Here is a 25,409-nt window from a genome sequence, read left to right as displayed (position 1 = left end):
TTAGGTCTTAGCAACAGATTAACACAAACACAAAACACTGCGGCTGTTTATGATAGTGACAACGATAGTGACAAGGCGAGGTTCACAATAGTAATATTACTGCATTACAGGAAGTGCTACAAAACTAAACAACGCGAGTTATAAATTATTTTTTTAATATAATTTTTGTATTACTCTTTATTAATATTGAACGGTGTTTTCTCCGTGTCTGCGTGGGTTTCCACCGTGTGTTCTGGTTTCGTCTGGTAGATTGGCTATTCAAGTGCAAATAGGTGTAAGTGTCGCCGCCTCCAGGGTGTGTTCCTGCCTTGAGCCCAGTGTTTATGGGGAGACTCCTGGCCAAACCTGACCCTGAATTGGATAAGCAGTTACAGACAATGAATGAATGAATAATATTCAGCTGCAGGAGAAGTACAAACAAAACTGAAATATCTTCTAAAAATGAACAATGACAGCTTTACAGAAATTACATAAAAGAAGGCTAGTTTCTGAATTGTACACAGTATACTCTGTATGATCATTTTAAATGAGACTTATTAAACTGCTTTTTATCAATATGAATGCGACTGAAATCCCATTTCAAAGGTAAAAAATGGGAATAAGAATTATTTAAATAAAATCAAACGTGAAGCTTAAGCCAAACGACAAATAAATCTACTGTTTCAGAATCTGCTGCAAAGTAATAAAGTGGCATTGTACTATGAAAAGAATGAGAGAGAGAGAGAGAGAGAGAGAGAGAGACTCAAAATATAATGGTCTTATCCTATAAATGCTGAGCTGATGATGCTGACAGACAAAGGCAGGAAGTGCCATTAGACCTGAACTTGCACCATGGTCTATGAACAAAGAGCTCACCAGTTTCCCCACTAATACACATAAGAGCACAAGGACAAAACGTGGAGGAAAAAAACACACAGCATAGAAAAATAAGGCAAATTTGAGCCACAAGAATGTACTGCAATTATAGACCTCAAAAGCACTCTGCTGGGGGGAAATAGCTTACTGGAAAGAAATTATACTCGTATACCTCTCCCTCTCTCTCTCTCTCTCTATGTATGTATATATATTATTATATTATATATATATATATATATATATATATATATATATATTAAAATGTATCTCTTTAAATTGATGAATGTTAAGAAATAGTTAGCATTCCACATTGCGAGGTCAAGAGAGGGATCAACCATTCCCTTTCAAGGAGTTCAGTTTGTTTGTTTCTACAGTAATTTAAACAGAAAATAAAAACTTACAGACAAGTTAAACTTCAGTCACATGTTCTTTTTCTTTGAAACACCATTCCACCTTAAAAGACATTGAGATCCCTAACTTAAAGAAATGAGACAACAGCACTTCCCCAGTTGTAGATGTTGCCATTAAAAACAACTTAATGTGCAGACTCAACTCAAACTATCTTTTGAAGGTCTTGGCACTGAGAAGTGTCCTCTGTATTTTTAGAACCAATCAGATTTGTAGTTTATTTTATTAATTTACACAACAAATTAAAATCTCTCCCATAGAAATGAATGGTAGAATGTTCCGATTGACATTCTAACAGCCTTTGATGATGTCACAAAAGGCAGCCTCACAGACACAGAATGGCCCCTCTTCTCTCACTCCATACTGAACCCTCCCTCGCTTCTCTTTCGTTCACACTGGCAGGCGACAAGTCACTTACGTCCCTTCAGGTTTGTTTCTTGTGAGGATGTTTGGTCGATCCAAGATCCAAGATCCAAGCTTCATGGCTCACCACAAACACAAAACAGTATCCGCTACTTTATTCCATGCTTCATTTTTTCTTCAGATTGTCCAAAAGATGCATGGTAAACTCTCTCATACATTTTAAAACACACTGTTGAGAATTGGAAAGAAAAGGTAGTAACAAAAAAGATCAGAGAGCAGAATCTGGGCACTTCAGACCACCACTTGTGTGTCTGGGCAGAGGAATTTGTCGGAGCCAATAATTAATTTGCATAAAGTTGAGAAATTTCAATTTGTTGCTTGATGCTTATCACTGAATTGTAGCTACAGATTGTGCTTTGCCATAGGAAAGGACTAATTGCTTGTTCTATCACCTGCTAGTGTAAACATAAGTCACTCCTCACTCTTCTCTCTACTCTCTCTTTTCTCCCTTTCATGCTTCAGTTTTCTCTCACTTTCTCTTGCTTCACTCTTCTCTCTTACTCTCAGTCCTTGTTCTTCTCTCTCCTATTCACTCCTTACTTCCTCTCATTCCTCACTCATCTCTCTCCCTGCTCCCCTACTTTATCATTTGTTTGTTACAAAAACTAAGAAGGGTTATATTTTGTTTTTTATGTGGAGGAAGCAAAATACTATTTATTTAATTCAATTTGGTTTGAATTAGCTGCCTTACATGGTGTTTCATTCAAAAACAGTTCAGTCTGAAACACTTCTTATATAAACACTTCTCTATAATCTCTATAAATGCTAGGGATGAACTGCAGAGATGACTAAGCAGAATGTATAGTTACATACATTGTGTGGGCATGAGTTTTTTTTGCATATATATATATATATATAATTTCAAAACAGCAAAGAAATTTCAGTTAGGCACTATAGTAGGCAGATTAAGACGCAGAGCATTTACCTGGGTATCTGAATTGATGCCCTGATTGAATGGTCACAGCAGAGGCAGGATGCAGAAAAGAGCAATGATTCCTGTAGAGGTAATGACAGAGGGCTCAGTTGTGGACCAGCGAAGGCCATCTAAACATATATTCTTTTACAGCATGGTCATATAATACTGTTACGATGAAGGCGAACTTGGAAAATTTGTTTTAGGCCCAATGCCACCACTGGGTTGAGTGCTATTACTTTGCAGGCAACAAGGTTATCAAACAGAAAGGGTGTGACACTGTCCACTTTTTAGTCAAAGAAATTTGGTTTTATTTACTTATTTATTGATTTATTTAGACTGGGAAATTGTTTGAGGGCAGCACACCATCACAGTGTCAAGCAAAACACTGTCAAAGACATGCTCCCACACATAAACTGTAGAACCTACTTTAATGATGGGTTATAGAGGTGAGTAGTACAAAGTAATTAATTTATAAAGTTATTCCAGTATTGATGTATTACTACATAATGGAGTATTATCAAATCATAATAATTTTACTTCTGCTCAAGTGTATTATGATAAAAAATAATACATAGGTAATAGGTACATAATTTATACTTATTGAATTGTATATTGCTTCTCTGTCCAATTAAGAACATGTATTTTTGTCAATTTTTAGTGGACTACATCATTTGAACACAGCAACTGTCCTTCAGGGTGTGTGTTTATATATCTTGGACTTCACATTTTAACTGATTACAAAATAGTGCACCTAGTTTCTTGGGAATTCTCATACCATCACAGTGAGAAACCAGCAGTGCACGAAAGACTTTTTTTTTTTTGCTTAGCTGCAGGACTTCACTGAGCTTCAGCAGACGGCCCCTGACCCCAGCGTGGCCGGGTTGCCTCAGCTGGGCCGGGCAGTCACATACGGGCAGAGCAGACTAACGCCAGCCCCGCAATGCGGCCAGCTCCAGATGGACCACAGCTGTGGCTCAGCGGAGCATGTGCTAACTGGCCTCGTCAGCTGTCTGCGTTGTATTTTGGGTCTACGTTATGCAAGCCGCCAGAGTCGCATGCTTTTAATGGGATGGCAGTGACTCATGGGAGAGTGGAGAGAGAGCGAGAGAGAAACCGCCTTACCCAGCAAGAACTGCAGAGTCCCACTCCCCTCTACAGCATCGTTCCTTACTGTTAGGAAGTGTGTGTGAGAGAGAGAGAGAGAGAGAGAGAGAGAGAGAGAGAGAGAGAGAGAGAAAGAGATTCTGGGAGATGGCCTTTAGGAAGAGGCTCTGAGCCCCTTCACATACTCACCGTAATACTGAGGAGCACACCACTGATGAAAGTCACATCCCACTATTAGGATGGGTAAATTAATGTAGATGCACAGCCAGGGAAATTAAGGCTGAGGAAACAATGTGCACTCCTTCATCCAGTCATATCAACAGGGACCCATCATCCGGACCAATAGCTGCTATTAGCCTACAGTCAAATATTAAAGCACAGATCATACAAGCGGCAGAAATGACAGCCAAAGTGAATGGGAGAATAAAAGCTGCAACTGAGATGGCCTATGTTTCGACTGAGCTAAAATGAGGTCAACTGTTATGGGATCTGAACGGGGCAATTTAGATCGGCTGGGTACGGCCATCGGCACGGGAGCTGTGTCATGCAGTCAGGGGAGGACAAAACTGTCTGTAGAAGAAAGATTCAGGGAGAGAGAACGAGTCTTTCTTCTAAAGAGACTGGAAAGAATAGAGAGAATGGGATAAACACAGACTGAGCTGCAAAGTCTTACCATTTACCAAGAAAAAGGAAGGAAAAAAGGGTGAGAGAGAAAGAGAGAGAGAGATGCACAGCATTTGAGAGAGAGTGCTCAGTCTAGAGAAAAGAGAGACAGGATATTCAAAATCTCACCAGTCTTTCTGTCATTATTCTGAAGAGAAAGAGAGTACAAGAGAGAAACGCAACGCTCTGCCAGTCTGTCTGTTCTCTAGGGAGACTAAAAAAATAGGGACCAGGATATGTAAAGCCTTATCTGTCACAGTCTTTATTCTAGAGAGAGAGAGATATATGTAAATCTTTTTCAGTTGCACTTAGGACAGCTTTCGGTCATTGTCACAGCAGCAGAGACAAGGGACAAAATATGTCCCTCTTTCAGTGCACTGACCTAAGGGTCACACACTCACACAAACAGAGTACAGAGTGGAGTCAACCCGTTAGCACCTGACGTAAAGGTCAGGTTTAGCAGCAGGCTTCAACATTTTCACTGCGAGGAGGAAGTGTTGGCTTTGACCTTGCAAGCATCTGCCTCTAAGGCAGAGAGAGAGAGAAGGAGATGGCTCACGATGCATCAATAGATGGCAGAGATATGTGAACTACGCACATATGAGTCGAGGAAGAATGAGCTTCCCCTCTGTTCTCCATTAAAAAATGATTCGATGTGTCCCGAGACTGGAAGTAAACTGCAGGAGAGACAGGGCTGACATCAGATCCCAGCGCCCCAGGGCGGAGCAGGCTAACTGCCGCGCGGCCACGTTAGTCACACTTAATGGCCTCAACGAGACAAACAGAGCATGATGACATGAGCTAGATAGCACAGGCAGCTCCGGCTAGGCCAGAGCTCTGCTGATGCGGCTTGTTTTACTGAGCACACAGAAGTATGGGGCGGTCGTGTGGGGGTAATGAAAGGACGGAGGGGGAGTGGAGAGAGGGGGGTAGGCAGACTGGGAAAGATCACATCATCCCTGCACTCAGCTCAGAGTTCGAAGTAAAAGTGCTACCATAGCACACTTGTTTGTTTCTGCCAGTAATTGGTATCAGTCCATTTCAAAGTAAAAGGAGGTGTACCATGAATGCACCTGATGCAAAGTGGCCTGAAATGAAACATGTGATACACTAATTTAGCAGCATCAGAGTAAACCACTTGCTATACTGCCAAGTTTGATTCGTAGGTATCTTAAGTTATATAAATTGATTTTTTCTTACCCATAACCCAGAGTAGAAAAATCGTTATACAATGTCCTTCATACACTTTGATGCACATAGATGGAATTCTTTTACAGTGACTCACAGCTCAACATGAAATTCAGCTCCAAGGCTCACATTTCCCTTAACCAATGTTTGCTCAAATCAATTTGACTTTAACTGTAACTACCAGAAATGGGTAACAACTTCTTACATTGAGTCAGTTACTTGCTACTTATCTTTGGATTTTTAAAAAATTATTTGAAAAAAAATATTTACTCAGGAATGTTTGGGAGAAAAGTTATTCTCTCAACTCACCCCCCCCACCCCCCCCCCCCACCCCCTAGTGTTTCTTGGGTTCTGTCCGCTTCTTCAGGTTCTGAAGCTGGGTTGCTTTTGCTCTTATTCATGCCCTTACCTTCAATGTATTTCAGACCTGAAAAAAGACCATATAATTCATTCATTCATTCATTATCCTCACAGGCAGTCACCCGGAGCGGGAATCGAACCCAAAACCTCCAGGCCCCTGCGACACTACCTGCTGCGCCACCGTGCCACCCTAGACCACATAATGCTTAACAAAAAATTTTTCTCTATACTTTCAGAAGTGAAATCTGTACCTTCTAGGATTCAGATGCTGTCACAGGTGTAGTACACATGAAGGTACATTAATTTAGTACCTTAAATAAGGAAACATAATTGTACCCTATTTCACTGCAATTGCAATATTTTTCACAGTCAGAATAAAAGGGTCTGGTACAGGTAGGTGTTTGTTCAGGAAATGTGCAGTGGTACAATGGTGATCTTAAAGGCCAATAGTTCACCTTGAAGGTAAACGTGAAAAGCACCTACATTGCTCTGTGGATAGTCCCTTTTCTCTTTGTCACGAAGAATCTGACATCCATTTTGCCAAATAACGATCTAAAATGTGGACTCATCTCAGTATAGGACATTATTCCCATGGGGCTATATTTATCACAGTAGCATAATGGATACTTATACAATGCTGTCTAAGGGCTTGAAGGTCACATGATTTACGTTCGATCAGTTTATGATCTTCCCATACAGGGACTGAGACTTCTCAACACTCACTGGAACTTTTCAGAATAGTATGTACAATAGATGTTAATAAACATAAAATCCTTTTAGTCTTAGGCTGAGAAAACAAAAAACCCATCTTTTGTTGGATAATTCTTTTATTTTGATTCTTTATACACAGCTCAAGGGACCTGGAGGTTGTGGGTTTGATTCCCGCTCCGGGTGACTGTCTGTGAGGAGTTTGGTGTGTTCTCCCCGTGTGCACGTGGGTTTCCTCCAGGTGCTCCGGCTTCCTCCAACAGTTCAAAAACACATGTTGGTAGGTGGATTGGCGACTCAAAAAAAGTGTCCATAGGTGTGAGAGTGTGTTGCCCTGTGAAGGACTGGAGCCCCCTCCAGGGTGTATTCCTGCCTTGTGCCCAATGATTCCAGGTAGGCTCTGGACCCACCGTGACCCTGAACTGGATAAGAGGTTACAGACAATGAATAAATGAATGAATGAATGAACGCTTGTTTTATTATACTTTTAACAAAAACTTTCAGTATCTCTAGAAATGTGGGGAATTAATTAATAAATAATTCATTTTATGATGTATACAATAATTGTTTATAGTCATCATCATCATCTTTTCTGCTTATCCATTTCAGGGTCACAGATTGTTTATAGTATGACTCATATTATGTTTTAACCCCACCATTATCATTTACTTCAGAAAACGGTGCCATTGTTTTAAATTGTGTAACTTACATCATATTTGGAAGTGATTCTGACTTTTCTGCTTGAGTATGAGACATTACATTGACATTTATTGTATGTTTAAATAATTATGAGGTTTATTACTGTGTCCATTATTGTTGTAATATCAAAAATCTGATGCACATTTTTAAAAACAATTTATTCCTTTTAAAAATTTATTTATTCCAATTCATTCCTTTTAAAAATAATTATCTGGTGCGGAAGTGTTTATACCTCACACTTACCTTGTAAATGTACTGGAATTGTGGGGTCTTTAAAAGAAACCTTTCATGAGGTAAAGGTCCAGTGACAGTATTCAGGCCAGAGTAGTAATTGTATAGCAACAGAGATAAACCATTACTGTGTGTGTGTGTGTGGACCTGGCAGACACACATCTAAACAGGAAGGCAATCATGAAGTCCAGTCCAAGACATTCTTCGGTTCTTCTGCTAATGAAGTCAATGGACAAGCCTCCCTTACAGCAGAATGCCTGTGGAGAGTGGACAGTGGCTCTGTAGCCAGCGTCCAAACACTAACAGTCACAGCATTCGAGTAAACATCAATTACAGCACATTAGAGTCTTCGCCCACTCTCTCCAACAGTAGTTCACCATAATGAAAACGGTGAACTGAACTAATCTAATTTGCTGGCTTTTCTCCAACCTGATATTACCAGGCCTGGGGGTGGGGGGACGGAATACAGAGTGGTGCACTAACAGAGCATTTTTCTATACATTTTGTCACGAAGAGAGAAACAGAGAGGTTGTAAAGGGGACCTTTTGTGCTGGTTCTGACTTATTGTTCATGTACAATAGTTACTCATCCTGTTCCTGTGTAATTACTACATCAGACTCAAGAATCTTCTTTTTTTCTGTGGCTCTAAAAGCAGTGGAAGTCCTTAGCTCTAAAAGCCTAACAATGCAGTCACTGAGATTTTCTTCTTCAGTTTTGTTGAGGAATAACTGCAAAAGAGAAAATCCTTAGTCTGACAGCAATCAGTATTTTGTCAAAACAGTAAACAGAGAGTTTGAATGAGAACGCTCAATAATACAAATGAGGAGGCCAGAAATTCACAGGCCTCAGAGCACTATTCAGGAACACAATGACTTCAGAGTCAATGCAAAAAAGAGAAACACACACACACACACACACACACACACACACACAGATTTATGATAAAAGCTGAAGGAGAAAGGGAAAATCTTTGGCGCCCTCTAGCCATGGCAGGCTGCTGTGGTGCTGAAGGCCTAAAGAGGAGAGAGAGGAGAGGCATAGATTACACCCCTGAGGGACTTAGGAACTGGAGCCAGAATGCTGAAACGCCATGTCACTGTGGTCATTCTCCAGAGGGGAATATGGTATGTGTGAAAGTGCGGTCGCTAGGGAGAGATAGGGGATTAGTTCACTAATTAAATTAAATTTACCGTGCTATTAAGATGTCATATAGCTTTTATTTCTAGCCAGGGAGCACTCAGCTTAAAAACAGCAAAACTGTAGTGTGGACACACATATGCTTATTTATACCCAAAAGTCTCCCATAAACCCTTTCTAATTAGTGATGATTAGGAATGCTAACATGTTTAATTTGTCCTAATAGAAAGAACAGAAATATATTTTATTACACTGGTCTTTTCTTTTTAGTAATTTTACAAAATACATGTTTAACATAAATTTAAATTTTAAACCTATACATTTTTTAAAATTCTCTGCTTAATGGATAATCTCCATTGAGGATCATATGTAGGCCAAGATTTAGCTTACCTTATTTTCTGCTCTGATCAATCAAAGAAGATTCCCATGTACTCATCCCATACCAATCAGATGATCTGATAAAGTATAAGGGTCAGACCTCAGGAGCTGGTCATACCCTCCAAGCTCACCAGATGTGTTTGCACATGTTTGTTTGTACGATGACATGTGTGCTTGGGAACACCCAGCTAGCACTAGCATCCGTCCCTCTCTCCCTCTCTCTGTCTCTCTCACTCACACACACACACACACACACACACACACACACACACACACATATTGGGCTGCTCCAGGGCAAGGCCCACGTTGAGCCAGTCGCCCGGCACTAAGCCACCATATGGCTGCAGCAGCAGCTCAGTGCTCCAGATAGCGCTCAGTATCATGCATGGGCGATCAGTGAGGCCGCTAATGCTGTAATTAGACAGGCAGAGCCAGGTCAGCTGACCTGCCGGGTTCAGACTCCCGATGATCCTGCAGCCTCATTAGTGATACTCAAAACAATGGAGGCCTCACATCGAAGTACAATGCATGCAGAAGCATGAAAGACCCATTTACATATTCTCAACAACAAATTAGGAATGATAGAAGGTCATCTCCCATAGGGGACCTTAAATGAGAGTAAAATATTTACTAATGGTTTTTCGTTTTCTATTACCATTATTATTTTTAAATAAAGGCTCAGTTGCTTCTGCTTTGGATAATTAACGACAACAAATGCTCAGGCGCAGGAACAAACGAGGACAGACCTTATGAAATGGCGGTAATCAAACACTCTTTGTTTATGGTCATTTAACTCATCGGGTCGTCAATACTGTGTTATGACTGCATTTCAGCACAACGATTGGAGAGAAAGTCAGCCACCACCATTGATCCCAAACACATTAGTGACATACAGCCAGCCCTACTGGAATTCAATACATGGGTCTTCATCTGAATATGCCCTTTTATGTAAATGTGAAAACTATGAATTGTAAAAACAACACATATGAGGTTCAAAGAATCTCACTATTTTAAGAATTTCTACAAAGAATCTCACTATTTTTGAATAGGTTTTGGGTAAATGTGTAATGCCTGAAACATTCATTCAGACGCTCGTGACCTTGACAGCCATTCATTCAGACAAGTATGACCTTTTCTCAATAAGCGGAAGACAAGAAGACATCTGCAATCAATTTATTTGGTTGCAAACCTTACAGATGCAATTAAAAAAAGACAAGGAGGTGACAAGATCAGCAGATCAAAAATACAGGTTTGTTCCACTGGATAAAAGCCAGAAAGCATTTAAAGGTGCTGAAAAGGTTGGGGGGATTTTTTTTTCCACAATGTTCTCTTTGTAAGAACTAGCCACATGTCATCTTCATCAAAGCAAAAGGCCAAATTCCAGTTAAACTGACTTATTTAATCAAAGTGAAGTAAATCTGCAGGCCTGCTGATGTTTAACAAATACAAAAAAGTGCCATTTATCAATACATCACTCATCAACATAAAAATATGCTTTACATAACATTTCACAATATATTCCATAATCAAATCAAAACAAGAAATCAAAAGGTCCAGTGGATTTGAGAAGAAAGAATGTTCACCGTTATTTCCATGTTTGGCTGGTACTGTAAAATTGTGCTGGTATTGAAGTTTGTTAACTTTTTAAAGCAGCATTCCACAGAAAATATGTAGGTTTAAATGTGCTAATCATAATGACAGCAAGGGTTATCTCTATGAACACAGCCCTGGTATTTATAAACAGCTAATTGGTTTTGTCCAGCTATGGAAGGTTGAAGGGTGATGGACTACTCATTTCAGACTCACTTTACAGTACATTATTACATATCACATCAATTATTAAATGAATTCCTGAATAAAATCTGCTTTAATACCACTTCCAAAGCCTTGACATTATGGATCTGTTTTCACCAGCCATTCTAAATGTAACCAGAACATATAGAACACTGGTCTTATTTATAGGGCCAAGACTGTGAGAATGGATTACGCCTAATGTAGGTTTAGGCTTAACCTGGGTCTCCAAAATCTCTTCACTCAACATTCATTTTTCATCACTTCCCAAAAATGTACCAAAACACAACCAGTCAAAAGAGAGGACAGTATACTTACTCAGAATAAAACAGTTCCGGTATACTGCTGTACAAAGTGCAGCTGTCCTGCAGTGAGAATTAGTACATAAGGAAGACACAGAAAGGAGGGCAAAATCTATATGCCCCATGTATTGCATTACACCTTATTTTAATGTAATGAAAAAAGGCTCATGCCTATAAGAGCTGACAGGCCTAAAGCGAATACATTAAGAAACAATTCAGTGAATGAATTACAATATAAAACATAATTATAGCATGTTTAATGAGCTGTTTGCAGTCACACTGGGTGTTGTAAAAGCACCGTAATTTTAAATTGGGTTTTATTCATCCCTGACACACACTCAAAGGGAAGCTGTGCCTGTTTTAAACACTGTGAGTCCAAGTCCCTTGCTTTGATGTTCAAAGCAAAGGGTAAGTCAACAGACTCAGTATGACCCCGGTGTCTCTTCCACCTGACCAACACTCACCTGCAACATCTATATCAGTAGCAGATAAGGGCCAGGGACAGACAGACAACTAAATACAGAAAGACACATTGCTGTTTTAACGCTGATTTAAGAGAGTGGCTTATTACTGAATTAAAAAAAGAGATTAAACAAGAAATTTGCATTTAGTAAAGCAACATTTACAAATAAGAGGTGACCCATTAGAGAGGTAGAAATTTCACATACTGTTATGGAATCAGGTTTTAATCAAAATGGCAGCTGTCTTGCCTTGATAAGAAGTCATGAGAAGTCAGAACACTTTCTACCTGATATTATGTGTTCATTCTGGCATTAGACTAATTATCCCTCCTCTGTTTTAATACAGGCATGTGCAGTATCACGCAAAAATGTCCTGTCCAAACAGTCATTCAGTGGAATTTATTCGTTTTGCATCAGATATAAGCTTTTATTCTTGCATAAGGAAAAGGCAAGTCAAAGATACTATAACAAATTACACAGAAATATGAAAAAAGGACTCTTTAGAGCTGTGCATTACTTGGAAGTCAACCAAGACTGTCCCATCATGTAAACAGCTCCTAAAACATTAATTTTGAGAGACAGGAGAAAATCATGCTCTGCTCTCTCTTCAGAAAACAAAAGCAGAAAATAAAGCAAACTTTTACTTCTGCAAAGCTCTTTCAAAAACTCAAAGCAAGTCTTCTGAACAGAGTAAAAGTTGGAACCTATTCAAAGGCCATATTTCTGTGTAATTTTCTGTTAAACACTTGTGCTCCTTTGCTCAATGGCTGTTTTGACTGAAAACAGTCAATTATTTTTTGCATAATACTGCATGTTATTAGTGTTATATACACTCTCAAATGAGCAACTGTCTTGTTTAGTAGAAAGAGAAAAGATTCTCCATAACGTTAAAAGAAGTCTCAAAAATAGAATGCAATGATGTGCAAATCATTTAAACTCTTCATTTAACTGAAAATAGCACAAAGTCAATATAACTTTAAATGTTGAAACAGAGAAAGTTTATCGTTGTTTGAAAAATATTTGCTTATTTTTAATTTGATGCCAGCAACATCATTTTAAAACATTTAAAAAAAACGTTGGGACCGGCACTTGTTTACCACTGTGCTGCATCACCTCTTTTCATTAACAACACTCTGTAACTGTTTGGGAACTGAGGAGACCAATTGTTTGAAGATGAAAACAATATAGTACTTGTTTTCTCAGTTTTGCTGGTTGTAGGGTTCAGCTGCTTAAAAGTTCTGGTCTCTGTTTTATTACTTTTCATTTAATAAGGTGCCAAATGTTTTCAGTATGTCTGAGCCAGTTTAACACATCTCTGTTTCTAAGGGAGTCATGCTGTTGTAATCCACGTAAAATGTGGATTGATGTTTTATAGCAAAAATATGTCCTCCTCCTGCCCCCCTCATAAAAATATAGTCTGGATGGCAGCATGTTGCTCCAAAACCTGTGTATATTGCTCAGCATTAAAGGTGTCTTCAAAGATGTGCAAGTCACCCATGCCATGCTCAATAACGCACACCCAGACCATTACAGGTGCGGGGTTTTAAACTAGATCGCCTGTCTCCTCTTTAGCCCAGAGGATGCATCAAATTCAAAACAGGCATATATTTTTCAAAACACAACAATTCAGCATTATAATGTTGTCCTTGTACTGTTTTCATTAAATATATGGTTTTAATTATTTGCACATCATTTTATTCTGGTTTTATTTACATGTTGCACATTGTCGCCCTGTGAAGGACTGGTGCTCCCTCCAGGGTGTGTTCCTGCCTTGTGCCCAGTGATTCCGGGTAGGCTCCAGACCCACTGCAACCCTGAATTAGATAAGCGGTTTCAGACAATGAATGAATGAAAGAACATTGTCCCTATGTTTTTAGAAATGGGGCTTGCAACAGTTCTTATTTTCTTACTAATTCTTAGAGAATCTCCCTTTAACATAATTACATGCATGCAACATGTGGGTGCAACTACTATATGCCAGTGAGAAATGTCTCATTCATTTTCACATACAGCATTCTAGAAAAGCCCAACCGTTCAGGTATATTTATATATGTCATTAATGGATACTATACAGAATTGCTTTCAGCACATGCTTAAACATTTGCTCTAGTTCAAGGACCTGCCCACTGATGAACACACAATACAGTATAAAAAAATCCTAGTTAAAAAGAAAGAAAATCTGGGAGAGTAGGTACAGTGTCTGAATGCATACGTAAATGTTCATGGCTATTGTATCCTTTGCAAATATTGTATTATTTTATAAGAAAATCATAAAAAGTTTAGGAGATTTTTCCCCCACAGTGCAGCACATATACAAAAGAACAATTTTCTGAGTTTCCATCAACACTGAGGTACATTATATTCTCCACACAGCATCCTCAAGGTTTTACCAACTTTGTAACCACAAAAGAAACTAATAAACAAATGGATCTTGGCCTAAAAAAAGTTTCACTTATCAGCAGGGCTGTAACAATGCAATGTGACATAGGAAATGCAATGCAAAAATGTGAAAACACACATTAAGAAAATATGCACCATGCAGCATCAGCATTCTACTAATTATGCAGTATAATAACACTACAATTTTGAGCACCAGAAATTGTAAACAATCAGCACCAATAAACAACCCCCACCAGGATTTCCTTTAGTAAGTTGTGCAACATCTTAAAGTCATCGTTTTGAACCTATTATTAGAAAGAAAATGAATCATGGTCCAAATGTATTGTTACACCCCCGCTCATCAGTGAAAAAATAATAAACCAAAACAAAAAAAACACAGTGACTGCACAGTGAATTCTCCATCTTCCATCACTTTTTCTCGGACTTTGTTGTGTATTTGTGTAGACTTTGTCATCATTGCAGCTAACAGTGTTTAAGGCGGTGTGTGAAGTGGTACTTAGAGGTAGCTGTCTGTATTTACAGAGTGCTCTAATGTCTGAGATAAAACTGGAGCCTGGTGTTACCATATAATGAATCAACATGGAAATCTTCTTAAAATTAATAAGTGTGGGAGGAGGATAAGGGTTATGTGGGTCCTGTTTAAAGCCTGGAGGATCCACATACGTTTGCCCAGTTGCTGGCTCCACACTGAAAAAAAAAACATATTGGAGAACAAAAAGGTATGTGTTTATTTAGGCTTCATTATATTTTTATGGCCAATTTGAATGCATTATTTTTAATATCTTTGTATGGTCGCTGTTCATCTGTACCCAGTGATATTTAAACAATATATAGGGTGTGACATGTAGAAACACATGTTTAGTGCAGAGGTAATGTACTAGGCATAGATTACTGGGTACCATGCAGAGATAATATTACAAGCACAGTTACGTGCTTATGTGGTATAGCCCATTGTTATTGTACTAGGCACAATTTACTAGTTATGAGGAAGGGTTATTGCACTAGGTAGTTTCCTGGATAAAGCACAAGATTAACATGTGTAAAAGTGAGGTTTATTTTATATTAATATAATATAATATATGTTGGTACACAGAAATGTAGACTAGCAGGTATTTTATTTCCGTGTATATTCTGTATTGCATGAATTATAATAACAATAATAATAATAACTATAAGTTAAATAATAATAAAATAATAATAATAATAATAATAATTTATATATATATAAATTGTTATTATTATTATTATTATTTTATTATTATTTAACTTATAGTATATATAAGTTAAATATAAGTTATAAGTTATATATAAGTATATATATATTATTAGACTAGCATTAGACTAGCCCAAGCATCAGTGAAACATCATCCAAGGATGGCAAAACTAAAAGTGTAAGCCAGGCTCCTCTGATAAAAGAGCTGCTCGCTAATGAAAACGATTAGAATGACAAAAGGTGTGGTAATTACAGTCTGAATCAACACAATCAGTATCAGGCCCCTTTTAGGTGTTGATTAACAGTTTTTATAGAAAGCAAGGATTAAATACAAGATGTGAGGTGAGGAAAAAATACAACACTATGGAACGTTGCTTTTCAACCAGCAGTAGAACTGATAATGTGTTAGCCTTGGGAGTACTCACTGTGCTGTCATTTTGGTAGGGGTTGAGTTTATTGTACATTTCCTCCACAACGCTTCGTCTGAGGAGACATAACAGGAAAGGGTGTAAGATAGAGAACATGCACTGCATTTTTACTACTTTTCAGAACTGTGACTTTTAACAGTGTTTTTAAAATATTTTTTTAGCAAATTACACATATAGCACAGTAATTCTTTAATGAAATCAATTTAGAATCTTTTAAAGTGGCAAGATCTCCCCTTTCCTGTATGTCAGCAATAAATGTGAAAGCACCAGCCTCAGTACACAGCAGAGAGTAAAGCATTCTAATGTCTCCTTTAAGCTAAGAGCATTCCCTTGCTTTGGACCTCAGTAATATATGCGATTCCCAAATAATATACAGACACAACCACACTAAAGACAAATTTCCCTACATAACAAGCAAGCTTTAATAATACTCAAATTTTATTATACTAATATTTGATTATTATCCCATAGCTGCTAAATCTTAGGTCCTATCAGGTCCAGAGGTGCAGGAAAACCTGATAAGAGTATAGTGAGCATCCGACATTTGTCTATTTTGGCAAATCATGAATCTAAATGACACCTCCTCATCTAGCAAGAGTTTAAAAATGCATCGGTTTGACATGAATAATTCAGTTTGGGAGGTAATGAAAAGGAGGAGGAAAAGGAGAGAGGAGGAAGAGCAGCAGAAAAAGAATTGATGTTTGATTCTGTTTTTGTCAAGGTCCACTCAAACAAGTGTTTGTTCATCCATTAAAACACAATGTCAAAAGTATAGTTCTTGTAATATTGTAATCCTTGGGCCACTAGGATGACATTTATTTTACAGTAGAACTTTGCAAGAGTTGTTATTAAATGTAATTCTAAGGGTTAGCTCAGCAAAAGATGAATCACCAGCCCATGTACAATGTATTCCGTTTAACTGATCTTAATAAAAAAAATATATATACAAAACATATAACAATGAGGACAGGAGGAAAATGTCAATCACATATTTAAGCCATCGGCTACATGTACAAATAACTTAAATTGCATGTGTGTGTAAAATGAAGCACTCACTTGCTAGCCAGCTCTCCCCCAGGTGGGAGGTTGGGGATGCTCTCCGTGGCTAATACACACATCACATGGGCTAAGTCTGGGACGGTATCCACACCCTGCTTCTTAATGAGCTCTGAGAATCACAAGGACTCATGGGTAAGTTAGGCTTGTTTTGGAAAAGCTTGTTAAATTATAGCTTTACAAAAATCCAAAATGCATTAATTTCAATGTAAATATGTTTCATAAAGAAATTCTGTGGGGCTACAAGAAATGACATGTATAGCCTATAAAAGGCTGAGTTTAGGGAGTGACTCACCACTTAGTTAATCATGCAGCCTACCAAAGGTTCTGTTTTATGACTCACGCTACCCTCAACCTGCCTTGTACCATGAATAAATGCTCTTCAAAAAGTTTTTTCTTCCATTTCTCATTCATTTTTATTTAGCTGTGCTTTCACAGCCAAAGTGCTTGATTTTGACTAGAACAGAGGGTCCCTCTTTAAGTTAGGTGTCCTTCAGATTTGATGGCTGGACTTGAACCCTTTTTAATGCAGTCTACTACAGTGCTAATGCATAAAAACAATGTCAATAACCTTTTATTTCATAATAAACAGGGCAGTGCTTGATGCAACAAAAGTGCAAAAAGCATTTCTTTTTGTCGTCTAAATAAAAAAAGCTCACAGTCCCAAGGGTTCAGTAAATAACTTTTATTTGAATCATCATTAACAACTAAGAGTAACAACATCACAATTTGTCTCTACATTACCAAGGGTGCTAATATACAAAAATAAAAATCAAACAATAAAGCAGAGGGTGCTTCACCCCTTAATGCTGAAATACTTTTCTATGAAACAGTTTGGAAATCATTCAAAATGATCACCATAAAACAGTTGCCTATTGAAATGTAATTAAACTAATACAGAAACACACAGCCTGATGGACTAAGAAAGGACCAATCATAGACTGTAACCCATGTCACCACCCTTAGACTAATCTGATTAGGAAGGATACCAATATATGATTGACAATAAATGTAGTGTGAGAAATAACTGCAGATTGACTTGAGACGCAAGTGTTTCTTCAACTCACAAAACCTTCAATTGAATATACATGAACTAGATTAATGACACTGTTACATATTTTACAGATAACAATACAGGGACGAGTAAATATCTTTCATTGCATTAGTAGTGCTTATTTGGCTAAATGAAATGGAATGCATGAAGGTTTAGATGAGAAGAGGTAAATAACTGTAAGAATAAATACAAGTGTCAAATAAATACAAGTGTCTTTTGTTGCTCACCAGTTATAACCTGAGAGACGTACATATGACCAACGGGGGCCAACACTCCATAAAGTATGAAAATGCTGCTCCTTTCTACATAGTTTTAATACCGTCTCTGTCACCTCAAGAAAAATGTCCCTCATCGGTTAAAATAATTACATAGTTAATATAGGATTTATTTATTTTTCAGTTAGTGCTACCTAGCCAAGTCACTGTCTACTCTATATAGTCTGACAGACCTGGCTTACGCAAGATGGTGTCATGTTCAAAAAAACAAAATACAAACTCTTAGCAAAACTGATCAACTTCAAAAACGTATGGGGCCTCATTGTAACTTGTAACTATCAAATGCCAATATAAAAACAGCTTGGAAGCCTCAAGTAGGATTTATCAAAGCCTTATAAAACACTGGTCTGTATGGAAATGATTTTATCTCTTGACAAATTTCACCTGAGCAATGGCACAATGGGCATATTTAATGCTCAACTACCACTACAACGCAAGTCCATCCTTTTACTTAATAACCCAGAGGCTCCTGCACTATAGCAACAGCAACAAATATCCAAAATGAGTACAAAGGAAAAACGGATATAGTTAACTGTTTTTAAAAAGGAAAGGTTAAAAATGTGTGTATGCATAAATTAACATATATTCCTGTGTTATATATTCTTATTTTTTTTGCAGTCAATAACTTAATTTACTAACTGACTATGTGTCCTGAGCGCTTTAACATTGGATGACTGGCATGTTCCCATTACACAATTTTATTTTATCAGTACATTCACAAGGCTTGTCATCTAAGGGCACCTACAAAATACCCGATTGAGATGTTTGATCAGAACCGCTGCACTCACTGGGAAATATCTGAATAAACATCTGAAATATGTGACAGATTTATAGATACGCTTTACGTAGGCAATTTTTAGAATCATTAATCACTGGATTCATCGACAAGTTTAGTTCATAAATTACATGTAAACTTTAATAATGACTTAAAATTGGTTTCCTTGTAAACCTTCAGGCATTGGTAGCAAAATGTAATCTTAGTAAAATCTCAGCAAACAACTCCATCATAGACATAAATCTCATATTCCACTCTACATTTACACACATTTAATCAGTAAGGACTTCTGACTGCACTTCCAGCTGTTATAAAAACATATAACTCCAATTTAATACACTTCTGCAAAAGAAGTCACTGCCCCACACCACATTAAATTAATTTTAGTTCAGCTGGTGTTCTTTATTCAAGTAACTGTGTGGCACTTACTTTTTTGATACAAGGATAAAGTGTACTTGTAAACAAATATCTTTGCCACTGTCCAGAAAAATCAAGCTTTCAAAAGAAAATCCTTATTCACCACTTCATCCTTATTGACCTATGCTACAGCTGTTTGCATACCAACAATTACATTGTGGACACACCAACTTCACTAAGCCCTAGTGCTAATGAATAATATCTGTGAGTTAAAGGCTGGCAATTTCACATCGTCTTATGAATTAAATGAAAACTGATGGAAAAACAACGAAAAAACATTAATAGCATGTGCTTTGAGTTATAATAGTTTTAAGGTTTATAATATAAAGTTAGAATGACCCAAACTTCTTCAACATTCTCAGAGCAGGCACACTGTTTTTCTCCATTCATTCTATTCAAAAAGTCAAACAATCTTCACTGAGAGACATGCACACATAATTATACTAACAATAGGTTTAATTGTAAAGGCCAAATCTGCCTGCAAAAATCACCTCCGTCAGTGCAAGTGTTACTAAAAATTACTTGTAGTGATAAAAACGCAAACCTTGCAAAGTTTTTTATGTTCTTGTGAACAGATCAGGGAGAATAGTGTAATCAAACCACATTTTTGGTGGTTAAAGTTTATATATAAAGAGTAATCTGATCTGTTGCAATAATATAAGGGTGTGCCAAGAATCTTCCCATGTAAACTTTCTTTGTATAGCTACATTAAGGAATAAACCAGAGTACTGACAAAATGTCAGTTGAGGCCACAAGTAGTAAACAACTCTAGTAGTAACTCGACTGTAAAAACATCTTCAAACCCCAGAGTTAAAAACGTATATACTAACAAGTTATTCTGAACAACAAGTCTTGTCAGACTAAGGTTTAATAACTTTCACTATTCTTTATTAGTGTTATAAGGTAAAAGCCTCTGTTTTACATGCAAGAATACATACAGAACTTTCATGCTATTGGTATCATACATGCCTGTGTTGTATGTTGTTATGGCATTCCATGTACTCTCTGAAGCATTACTAGTGGACTGGGTGCTAAAGTCTAGCCAATCAGCTCTGAAAGCTGGGGGTAAGGCAACGGCATTCCTTATTACAGGTACACAACAGAACCATGCGGAACATGTTTATCAAGGCATCCCACAGCGCTCACAGCTATAGATGCACACAATGCACTCCCAGACCTCACATATCATATTGTGTCCATAATAATCTTGTACAATATAGCAGTGGCGCTCTGACATTCTCTTGCAGTGTTTTCTACACATTTAGGTGTAACGGTAAAATCTCAGGAAAGTGCAAATGAACTGGGTGTCAAACTCAAACACATGTTTACACAAGTGAATATGAATGACACTATAAGGCCATGAGAACACGCTAACATGAACAGAATGCACTACTTAGCATTTCTTCTTTTTTTTGGACACAAAACAGCTAACACAAAACTGGTGGTTGCAAATTTGGTTTGTTATCTGTATTAGATACCTCTATATAGGTATAGGTATATAGCAGCTTTCTCATGTATGGAACTAAAAGGTAGTTTCAGCATTCTGTACTCTTGTCAATATGATTGCACTACCTCAAACTCTTCTTAATGCACTATACTGAAATCTTTCAGTAAGATAAAGATACATTTAAACTGAGAGTGCTCTTGGCAATAAATAATCACAGGCTCCTATAAAAAGCTTCTACTTGCACTATAATGTTTTATCGATCCTGTTAGGGAAGGCTTACCAAGGCGGGGTTTCCCAAAAAGCATTACAAGTTTAGATCATCTTGCAACAATCTCGGTGCTATAATGCATTTTGAGGGAAACAACATCCTGTTGTTTAAATAGGGTTAATAATAGGGGTTTTTTGTCCTCAAATATGGAAATTTGTTGTTGACTGAACCTTCGCAAACACCAGCTATTTGGCAATTACAGAGTGCAAATTACCGAACTCTTAGATGAGTGTGAATACTCACTCTCTGTTTCCTCTCTACAGTCTAAAGCTTATTATTGTATTATGACTTATTTATTAGTCTTTTTAGATGCTCCACCTTCTACTCTGGTCTGCAGGTACTTATCCAGCTCTGCTTCTTTCTTCACAGCTTCTGGATTGATCTTGGGTGCACCTGGAAAACATACCAGTACCACGCTCATGTTGTCACGGCTACCCTGTTCGTAAAAAGAGAGAGAAAGAAAAAGAAAACAGTCATGTAATGATAATGCCTATGATTCATTATGTATAACCTGAAATCATTAACATGTTAGTTTGATAACTGCCATTAAGACCATTGGATAATTGCCTTTTATAATGGATTATCTTAATTTGAACGGTAACTTTCAAGCAATTAAACTCCACAGCAACCAGTTACGGTTAGCTACAAATGTAAGATTACCAATGTTACTACTGAGACAAGAATACAGATCTTTTCAAATGCTTTACGCTCTCTTTCCTTTAGCCAAGCCTGTATATCTGGCAGACCTTACCTTGTACAAACAGGTGTCCACTATTTCATTACACACCCTCTCAAGGTCTTCGGTCACCTCCAGCCGTGAGCGCACAAAGTCACATAGTTCCTCATTAGTCATGACATCCCAGATGCCATCACAGGCCAGAACCACAAACTCATCCTCAGCTTCTGCTCTCTCGATCTCATACACCTCTGGCTCTGGAGACACCAGCTGCTCTGTGGGACCCTTGCCATGCACACATTTGTAATCAAAGTCCCCAAGAGCACGAGAGACAGCCAGAGAGCCATTCACCCGCTGAATCATAACTGCGCCACCAGCGTTCTGTATCCTCTCTTTCTCTAGAGGGTTGTTGGGCTTATGGTCCTGCGTGAAGAAATGGACTCGACCGCCACGGCTGAGTAGTGCTCTGGAGTCTCCACAGTTAATAAAGTAAAAGTGCTGTGGTGAGATCATGATGCCGACTGCTGTAGAGCCGCTACGATCCGAACCATGCTTGCGCTCCGAGATGGCACGCATATGCTCGTCAATCTGCAGGAAGCCTGTCCGAATGCCATTCTTCACACTCTCTATGGAAGGCTCAGGACGACTAGCACCAGCATCTTCTCCCCCTCCACCTGGGCCTCCATCTCTGAAGTCTGGGTTGCTAGTGATGTGCTCCAGTAGATGTTCACAGCAGTAGCGAGCCACCTGAGAGCCAGCATGGCCATCATATACGGCGAAAAACGACCATGCGCTGAGTCCATGTGGAAGGCCCACAACAGCCGTATGCGCATCCTCCATCTCCACCCGCCAGCCCTGCATGCTGCTGAGACCATAGTGCAGGCCATTCCCCTCCCCATGTGCATTAAACTTCTCCATCTTTGGCTTGTCCAAGAAAGCACCCATTTTAGTTGTGTTTCCCTGTTATACACACACAACGAAAGATGAAAAGACAAATTAGGGTTTAATGTGAATGTTAATGGAAGATCATAACCCATTTTCCATTCATTGTTTGATGCATTTCTCAGCCAAATACAACATTAAACATATTCTCTGAGTTTGCTGAGCATTTTTTTTTCCTTTTGTTTAGTGGACAATAACAGTCGATGCACTTTAAAAATGTTAATGATGTCACTTATAGTATGTTGTGATGAGTCATGCACTGAATTTCAGGTTAAAACTGAAATGATCAACAGTTGGTTCACTTCACTGTACTTCTTTCTGCACACTTTGGCAACAGAGGCACTGCAGTTAAATAACAAAACATTCCAGTCAATTTGCTGTTCTCCCTGTATCCAAAAAAGGAGGGAACACGTCACACCTCACATATATTTACAATCAACACCCATCAACCCTGTCAGGCAACTACCACGCCCACAGGTCCGTTGCCTAGATACAAGCTACTTAGGCAAACAGTCAGCTAACGTTTAACGTAGATAACACCTTTATAAAGTAGTACGTGCATAACATGTATAACAGGCTTTCTGGAACTTATCCATTAGGATGTCACCCTAGGGAGCTTTCAGCCTGTGCTACGAGCAGAAGCTAGCTAGTTAGCTAGCTTTCACCAACCAATATTTTTCAATTCAAACGGCAGCGTTGCACGTTAACTTTACTCACCAAGCTTTGCAATGGACTCGAGAAGACGCCGAGAAAAAAAAACGCTACGGCTGGTAACCTTAATATAATCAGAGAAGCCAGCTGTGAGCCTCGCCGTGTGTAGCTCCAGTGGTGAACGGTAACTCAGAAACACTAGCTCGGCTCGGCGGCTTCTGAAGACGAACCTGGGATAGGGCTCTCTTTGTGTCCACACATGAGAAAACCATTAAAAAAATTAAGCAGTGCATTGCTGTAGCGTCAGTCTAACAAAGGGGTCCATCTCAGCTCCTGCATATATTTGTCTGTTTTTCTATTTGTTGTTTCTGTGTGTTTTCTCTCCCACTGCCGCGCTAAGGGAGGGGATCTTCCGTAAGGACTCCCGTCTCACACCAGCTGCACATCTCTGAAACACTGATGTGTCGTTTACCTATGAGTCGACTCTCTGGGTCGGATCATTAAGGTCGATGCTGAGAGCTGAGATATTTGTTACTATTTTTATGATGATAGTGTAGTCAGATGGAGACACATGCAATAAAAACATTTAGCTACGTACAGCTTTATTTCGCTAGAGGCGCATTCAGTGTAATGTTGTTTTGAAAGGCAGTAAGGTAATATGTTAAACAATTTATGTTAAGGACAAAAAACAATCATAGCCTACTGCTTGGCTAAAAGAAAAAAAGTAAATAAATAAAAACCGTGCTACATGTAACTGCTCCACTTTCCACATCGGTGTATTTCTACAAAACTGTAGTCCATCTGTTGTCTGCATATTTTATTAGGACCCTTTCAAACATACACAGAGCAGACATTCTTTGGGTGGTGGATCTGTCTCAGTGCTGCAGTGACACTGAGGTAGATTAATGTGTGTTTCACATGTATGCTACATGTGGATCTGGCACAGAAGTGCTGTTGGAGTTTTTACACTGTGTCCATTCATTGTCCACTCTATTAACCACAACTAACCTGTTGGTCCATCTTGTAGATATAAAGTCAGAGACAGTAACTCATCTGTTGCTGCACAGTCTGATGAGCAGGTGAAAGGGGGCCAACATAGTATGCAGAGCAACGATGGACTACTGTCTTGTAATTGTAGAATTACAATGTGCATATATATGTCAAGAAGAGTTGATAAAATTGACAATCTGAGTGTAATATTAGAGTGTTTTTTTTGTTTGTTTGTTTTATTTTGTGCCCGAGTAATGTAGGTCGTAGTTAAATATGCCTGAGTTCGAATAGCTGGACATTATACTGAAGAGCCGAAAGAGCCGACTCTGATATAATGACTCATTAAAAAGAGCCGGAATGCCCATCTGGAAACGCACGGAATCCCCGGATGTTTGTAGGAAGCGCCAAAAGGGTGCGTATGTTTCTACAATTACGTCACCTCATGCAAACATAAGGAAATGGATTCATCCAATAGTGTGAACGAACGTTTAAGACGTTTTCATAGGTTCCAGACCTCAGTAGAATCCATAAGATAAGTGAGATAGCATTTCTCATCATGGCGTTTGAAAGAGGAGAGGACTGTAAACAGTTAATGGACGGAACAGAGTACGTCAGCACTAGCAGAGTCTTTTTATTATTTATAGCGTCTAGACCCAGCATGGACTCACCCAGATGGATTAGTGTTTGTAAAGCTTGGTTTAATATTGATATGAATATTCAGAATGTCTGAATAAATTTTACCATAACCTGATGTTTACATCTGTCAGCCCCTAAACACCTATATCTAGATTGTGGTCTAATGTAATATAACAGGTTATATATTAAGCTTTATTCGTCCAAATGTGCTTCACGATATTTTGAGACCTCTATAAGCAGGACAGACCTGACTACGATAATTAAGTATGCATGCAATGTGTACTGTTAAGTACAGTATGCATTAAAAATCCATGAACTGTGTTATTTTAGAAGCTTAACAAACCCCCTTCAGTGCATAGTGAGGTACATATGCACACATCCATGCATAGCAGCTTCCCTGTTTAGTTAAATAACACCACTTTGGACATGATATAGACTTCTCTATTGACTGAAAATACTTTCATCCCCTTCCCTTACTTTCTTTTTTTTTACTTTCTAATTTTTTGCTATGTAGATAAGAACAGCTTTGTTCCAGATCTCTCCTCAATGTTTCAAAC

The 25,409-nt window shown here is 38.4% G+C and overlaps 1 protein-coding gene across 1 annotated transcript; it reads right to left on the bottom strand.

Moving 5' to 3' along the window:
• Positions 1 to 10,250: 10,250 nt before the first annotated feature.
• Positions 10,251 to 23,695, bottom strand: ppm1ab (protein phosphatase, Mg2+/Mn2+ dependent, 1Ab). The gene is made up of 6 exons (XM_066676499.1): positions 23,293 to 23,695; positions 21,709 to 22,593; positions 21,276 to 21,393; positions 16,722 to 16,833; positions 15,663 to 15,720; positions 10,251 to 14,711 (listed from the first exon to the last, which is right to left on the bottom strand). The coding sequence occupies exons 2-6, from the start codon at positions 22,576 to 22,578 to the stop codon at positions 14,664 to 14,666; spliced, it is 1,206 nt and encodes a 401-aa protein (XP_066532596.1). The 5' UTR covers positions 22,579 to 22,593; positions 23,293 to 23,695; the 3' UTR covers positions 10,251 to 14,663.
• Between the last annotated feature and the right edge of the window lie 1,714 nt (positions 23,696 to 25,409).

This window comes from Hoplias malabaricus, chromosome 7 (genome assembly GCF_029633855.1).
Source record: "Hoplias malabaricus isolate fHopMal1 chromosome 7, fHopMal1.hap1, whole genome shotgun sequence".
Taxonomy (NCBI): Eukaryota; Metazoa; Chordata; class Actinopteri; order Characiformes; family Erythrinidae; genus Hoplias; species Hoplias malabaricus.
The sequence above is the reverse complement of the archived record's forward strand: the minus strand, read 5'-3'. Positions and strand labels throughout refer to the sequence as shown.